The sequence below is a fragment of the Gallinula chloropus genome (genome assembly GCF_964237585.1).
Source record: "Gallinula chloropus genome assembly, chromosome: 3".
Lineage (NCBI taxonomy): Eukaryota > Metazoa > Chordata > Aves > Gruiformes > Rallidae > Gallinula > Gallinula chloropus.
In genome coordinates, this window is record NC_140087.1 from 121,749,196 (window position 1) to 121,755,537 (window position 6,342).

The window sequence follows — 6,342 nt, forward strand, 5'->3', positions numbered from 1 at the left end:
CAATCAGGAGATGTTAATGAGCCCTTTAATCTGGAGCTGGGGTCTGCAGCACAGGGTGAGCTGGGGGGGGGCTCAGTGAGGTGGGACAGGAGCTGCCTGGGGTACCTTGAGAGCTGGAGGAGGGAAGGGGAGAGGAGAGACTGGGGGGAAGTTCTGTGCAGAGAGAGTGGTGAGGGGCTGGAAGGGGCTGCCCAGAGAGGGGGTGGGTGCCCCGTCCCTGGGGGTGTTCAAGGCCAGGTTGGCTGGGGCCCTGGGCACCCTTGTGTAGCTCCAGGCCTGGAGGTTGGTGTCCCTGCCTGTGGGATCAACCAGCCAGGGATCTCCTGGAGAGAGTCCAGAGGAGGGACAGAGATGCTGAAGGGGCTGGAGCATCTCCCCTGGGAGGAAAGGCTGAGGGAGCTGGGGCTGTTCAGCCTGCAGAGAAGAGCCTGAGAGGGGATCTGATCCCTGGGGATCAAGAGCTGAAGGGTGGGACCCAGGGGCCATGGGCAGCCTCTGCTCAGTGTCTGTGGGGACAGGACAAGGGGCGATGGGCTCAAGTTGGAGCCCAGGGAGTTCCCCCCCAGTGTGGGGAAGAACTTCTTGCCAGTGAGGGTGAGGGAGCCCTGGGACAGGCTGCCCAGGGGGTGTGGAGTCTCCTTCTCTGGAGAGATTCCAGCCCCTGTCCTAGGGACCCTGCTTGGGCAGGGGGTGGGACCCCAGGGGCTCTGGGGGGCCCTACCAACCCCTGTGACTCTGTGTATGGGGACTGATGTCCCCAGCCCTGCTCCATCCCCAGCACCCAGCACCAAGCTGCTCACAAGGTGCACAGGGCTCCAAAATTCAGGCAGCACCCCCATTCCCTGCCCCAGGGTACACCCCCACCTGACCCCAGCCCCTTCTGCTGCTGGGGGAAACCTCCTGGTCTCAGCTGCCCTTCCACAGGGGAGGCAGAGGAGGGTGTGAGAGTAGCAGGATGAAGCCCAGAGCTGCTCCTCTGGGAAGATGGACCTGGGTGAGATCCCTGTGTGGTCCTCACCTGGCTGAGTCACCTTCTGTCAGGGAGGGCTGGCTGGGGGTTGACAGGGCTCCTGGCAGGGGGTTGGCAGGGCTCCTGCCAGCTCTTACATCTCTGGTGAGGATGGGAGCCAGCAGTGCTCTGCTTGGCCTCTCAGCCTTGTACCCTCCCCTGGCAGCACCCATGCCCAGCCCCTCGCTGCCCTTCCCAGCTGAGGATACTGGGTTATAGGGGTACCAGGCCCTGGGCAGGAGCATCCTTCCAGGGATGGTCCTCACTGCAAAGGGGAAGGGGCACCAGAGTGATGATCTCAGTAGGGACAAGCAGGGCTGTGGCATTGTCCCTGCCTGCAGTGCTGCCAGCTCCTGCTCAGCTCTGTCCTGCTGCCAGGTGTCACACCAGGACAGTCTGGCAGGGTGTCCTGCCCCTCTGAACCCACCCTGCCTTGCTGGGGTGGGGGGGACAGGCATCACCCCCTCCCCAGATGAGCCGCAGGGTCTGTCCCTGGGTCCCTGCCAAGGGGATGGGGACTTGAGGGGTTGGGGGCTCAAGGGGATGGGGACTCAAGGGGATGGGGACTCGAGGGGATGGGGACTCAAGGGGATGGGGGCTCAAGGGGATGGAGACTTGAGGGGATGGGGGCTCAAGGGGATGGGGACTCAAGGGGATGGAGACTTGAGGGGATGGGGGCTCAAGGGGATGGGGACTCAAGGGGATGGGGACTTGAGGAGATGGGGACTTGAGGAGATGGGGACTTGAGAGGATGGGGACTCAATGGTTTGGAGACTCAAGGGGATGGGGACTTGAGGGAATGGGGACTCGAGGGGATGGGGACTCAAGGGGATGGGGACTAGATGGTTTCAGGACTCAAGGGGATGGGGACTCGAGGGGATGGGGACTCAAGGGGATGGGGACTTGAGGGAATGGGGACTCGAGGGGATGGGGACTCGAGGGGATGGGGACTCAGGGGGATGGGGACTCGAGGGGATGGGGACTCAAGGGGATGGGGACTCAAGGGGATGGGGACTCAGGGGGATGGGGACTCAAGGGGATTGTGTCTCAAGGGGATGGGGACTCAAGGGGATGGGGACTCGAGGGGATGGGGACTCGAGGGGATGGGGACTCAGGGGGATGGGGACTCGAGGGGATGGGGACTCAAGGGGTTGGGGACTCAAGGGGATGGGGACTAGATGGTTTCAGGACTCAAGGGGATGGGGACTCAAGGGGATGGGGGCTCAAGGGGATGGGGACTCGAGGGGATGGGGACTCGAGGGGATGGGGACTCGAGGGGATGGGGACTCAAGGGGATTGTGGCTCAAGGGAATGGGGACTCGAGGGGATGGGGATTTGGGGGATGGGGGCTCAAGGGGATGGGGACTCAAGGGGATGGGGACTTGAGCAGATGTGGCTGGAGCAGAGTGGTTCAGCTGAGGATACCTTGGCCAGGCCACCGCAGTCCCTGGAGGGCTGCGTCCTCCCTGCCACCAGCTCTGCCTCCCTCCCTCCCTCAAGCTCTTACCCATCACCACCCCAACCCCACCAGCTTGCCTTATTTAAAGCCCAAGTCTCCCTCTCTTCTTTTTCCCTGCCAGGAATCCTTCTTTCCTCAGGACGAAGGGGCTGCCATCCATCAGCACAGGCACCAGGTACATCATGCTCCCAGCCCCAGCAGATGCCAGCACCAGGACAAAGCCAGGGCCAGCAATTTGCTATTCCATGCTGCAGCAGGGCTGCTTAATACCTGCCACACCACGGGCTCAGGATGCTGTAGCTGTGCCTGATGAATTATTTATTCCCTGCCCCAGGTTTTTCTTCCCCCATCCAAACCCCCCCTCTTCCCCCCAGCAGGAGCAGGGCTTTGGGGGAGAAAGGGTGCTGGCAGATGGCAAGCAGAAAATACCCAAAATAAAACCAAGCATGGGACATGCTGGGGTTTTAAACACAGGTCCCAAGTGGATCTTGCTGGGGGACTTTCATGCAGTGCTGGGGACTGTGAGGAAAAGAGCAAACCTCTTCAGGATGTGGGTGATGCAGCCTTGTGACCGCTGCTGCCTCCTGGTCCTCTGCCCTCAGCATCCTTGCAGGGGCAGAGCCTCTGTCCCCTTGTCCCCAGCACTCAACCATCCCCATCCCAACGTGACAGCCCTTTGGTTAGCAGGGAAAAAAGAAAAAAACCCTGTGCCCAGCCTTAAGACATCATCAGCAGGCCCTGAGGAAGCAAGACATGGGCTGTGCCTGCTCCAGCACTGCCTGGGACTGCTTCTGCTCCTGGGGTGAGCTGGGGATCCTGCAGGCAAGAAAGGATGCTCAGTGGTGCCGTTAGGGATTGAGTCATCAGGCAGGCAGACAGGGGGGTCCAAGCCCGTTGTCTGGGCAACGGGGATCCTGGTGTTCTCTCCACTTCAGCTGCTTTTCCTTTCCCTTTTCTCTTCTGCACCATCAGTGATTTGTGAATGGAGCCGCCTGGGATCCCAGGGGCTGGGGATGATGACAGCATCGCCTCCCACACAAGAGGAGTCCTCTGACAAACAGTCTGCAGGCCTGGGGATCTTCCAGTCTGCCCACTCCTTTAGTCAGTTAGTCAAACTGGGAAATTCCAGGTCGAATTCACAGCTGCTCTAAGGGAGGGTGGGCTGGGCTGGAGCAGCCACGGAGAGAGGCTGAGGGAGCTGGGCTGGGTCAGCCTGGAGAAGAGAAGGCTGTGGGGGGACCTCACTGCAGCCTCCCCGTCCCTGAAGGGACCCCAGGAACAGGAGGGGAATGGGCTTGTTAAAGGGCAGAGCCTGGCAGGACAAGGGGCTGGAGTGAAGCTGGAGGAGGGAAGGGGGAGAGGAGAGACTGGGGGGAAGTTCTGTGCAGAGAGAGTGGTGAGGGGCTGGAAGGGGCTGCCCAGAGAGGGGGTGGGTGCCCCGTCCCTGGGGGTGTTCCAGGCCAGGTTGGCTGGGGCCCTGGGCACCCTTGTGTAGCTCCAGGCCTGGAGGTTGGTGTCCCTGCCTGTGGCAGGGGGTTGGAGCTCTGGGACCCTTGGGGTCCCTCCCAGCCCAGACCAGGCTGGGATTCCATGAAGGCTGCACTAGGTTTTGTGTCCTTGAAGGTTCAGCTTTGAGGTGGAGCATCAATTCAAGAGAGGCCAGGGATGCCTGTTTGTCTCAAAACCACCTCACAGACCTGCCTGGAAATAAGACCTTTGCACAGAGGATCCATGGGGATGCTCAGGGGGCTGGAGCAGCTCCCCATGGAGAGAGGCTGAGGGAGCTGGGCTGGGTCAGCCTGGAGAAGAGAAGGCTGTGGGGGGACCTCACTGCAGCCTTCCCCTCTACCTTTCTCTGGTGGCTTGTGGTGGGGCTGTGTCTGATGCTGGGCTGTCCACTCACATCCCAGAGGAGAGGCTGGCTTCTCACTGGGATCCTTGGAGGGTGCAGTCCTGCACTGGGGCTCTCCTTGGTAAGGTCCCCTTCAAAAAGCTGCTCTCCATGACCCCACAGGAGCCAGCGTGGCCACAATGCCCCAGGGAGCCAACACTGCAGCTGGAGATGCTGTAAATCAGGGGGAGGAGGATTTAGCTGTCACCATGATGGGGTGTAGAGGGTATTTTTAGCAGCTCTGCTCTGCAGGCTTGTGGTGGCATTGCCCAGGATGCTTGTGCCACGCTCACACCTCCCCAGGCACAGGGGGATTTGAGGCTGGCTGCATCCTAAAGTATCACACAGGGCCAGGGCAGGGATTGTGCCCCTGGGCTGGGCACTGGGGAGGCTGCAGCTCCAGTGCTGGGTCCAGTTCTGGGCTCCTCAGCATCAGAAGGACAGGGAGGTCCTGGAGCGAGTGCAGAGAAGGGCAACCAGGCTGGGGAAGGGGCTGGAGGGCAAATCCTCTGAGGAGCAGCTGAGGGAGCTGGGGGTGTTGAGCCTGGAGAAGAGGAGGCTGAGGGGAGCCCTTCTCCCCACCTGCCCTGCCCTGCCAGGAGGGTGCAGAGAGGTGGGCGATGGTCTCTGCAGCCAGGGGCCAGGAGCTGGGCCAAGGGGCAATGGGCTCAAGCTGCCCCAGGGCAGGGTCAGCTCAGCTGGGAGGGCAAAGTTCTTCCCTGGCAGAGTTGTGGGGCTGTGGCACAGGCTGCCCAGGGAGGGGGCTGAGTCCCCAGCCCTGGGGGTGTTGAACAGGGGGGAGATGAGGTGCTGAGGGAGCTGGTTTAGCTCAGGGTGGGATTGGTTGGACTGGATGATCTCAAAGGTCTTTTCCAACCTGGTGACTCTTTGATCTGTGGTTCTGGGATGGGAACAAGGGCACTGGGAATGTTGCCATTTGTGTTCCCAACGCTGTCATCGACTGCACAAGTCTGGAATAGGTGGAGAACATCAGTCCCCCCCCCCTCCTCCCCTGACCACAACCGGGCTCTGAGCGCCTTGGAAATGGAAAGCATCAATATTTGATGGCTCCTGTCAGCTGTTCTGCTCTCAAGGTGAAGGAGAACAGACTCCTCTGTCTGCCCTGCCCTGGGATGTCTCAAGAGGGACCAGCTCCCTGCCCCTGCACGCCAGAAGCCCCTCCCCACAGAAAACAGCACCTCATACAGAGGAGCCACCTCCCTCATCCATCCATCCATCCATCCATCCATCCATCCATCCATCCATCCATCCCTCATCCCTCATCCCTCATCCCTCATCCCTCATCCCTCATCCCTCATCCCTCCCTCCCTCCCTCCATCCCTCCCTCCATCCATCCATCCATCCATCCATCCATCCATCCCTCCATCCATCCCTCCATCCCTCCATCCATCCCTCCATCCATCCATCCATCCATCCATCCATCCATCCATCCATCCATCCATCCCTCCATCCATCCATCCATCCATCCATCCATCCATCCATCCATCCATCCATCCCTCCATCCAGGGGAGGGGAGGATGCAGCAGGGGGGGCTCTGATGAGGTGCAGGACCACCAGCCCAGCCTCAAACCTCTCCCTGCTGCCCCGTGGGCGTGGGGCACGAGGCGAGAGCCGCCGTGGGCAGCCTTGGTGACCATCCCAGGGGGTGGGACGGGGAAAACCCCCTCTGGTATCTGCCTCTGATGGCAAATAGTTTGGCCTAAATTGGACATGGGGTTTGCAGGAGGAGAGGAGCGTGCCGCTGCCTCCCGCTGCCATTTGGGCACAAACCAGGGCTTTTTTGGGCATTAGGTTGTTCCCCTTAAAATAGCTGCTTGGAGCGGGTCCTCCAGAGCCCTTTTCATCGAAACAATGAAGGAGGAAAGAGAGGGGAGGCAATTAAGGGGGGTTGAAAGGCCGCTGGTGCCTGGCCAGGGTTGTCAGCCTGTGGCAGGGGAGGGGCTTTGGGGCTTCAGCCGGTGC

General features: G+C 60.9%; 1 protein-coding gene across 1 annotated transcript in view; it reads right to left on the reverse strand.

The window, feature by feature from the left end:
- PBK (PDZ binding kinase) overlaps positions 1–6,017 on the reverse strand; it is a gene marked incomplete at its 5' end in the record, with an annotated part of 8,745 nt that extends 2,728 nt beyond the window's left edge. The window contains one exon of the mRNA XM_084261192.1: positions 5,951–6,017. Within this exon, the coding sequence (XP_084117318.1) occupies positions 5,951–6,017 (67 nt within the window). The remainder of the gene's footprint in view (positions 1–5,950) is intronic.
- Between the last annotated feature and the right edge of the window lie 325 nt (positions 6,018–6,342).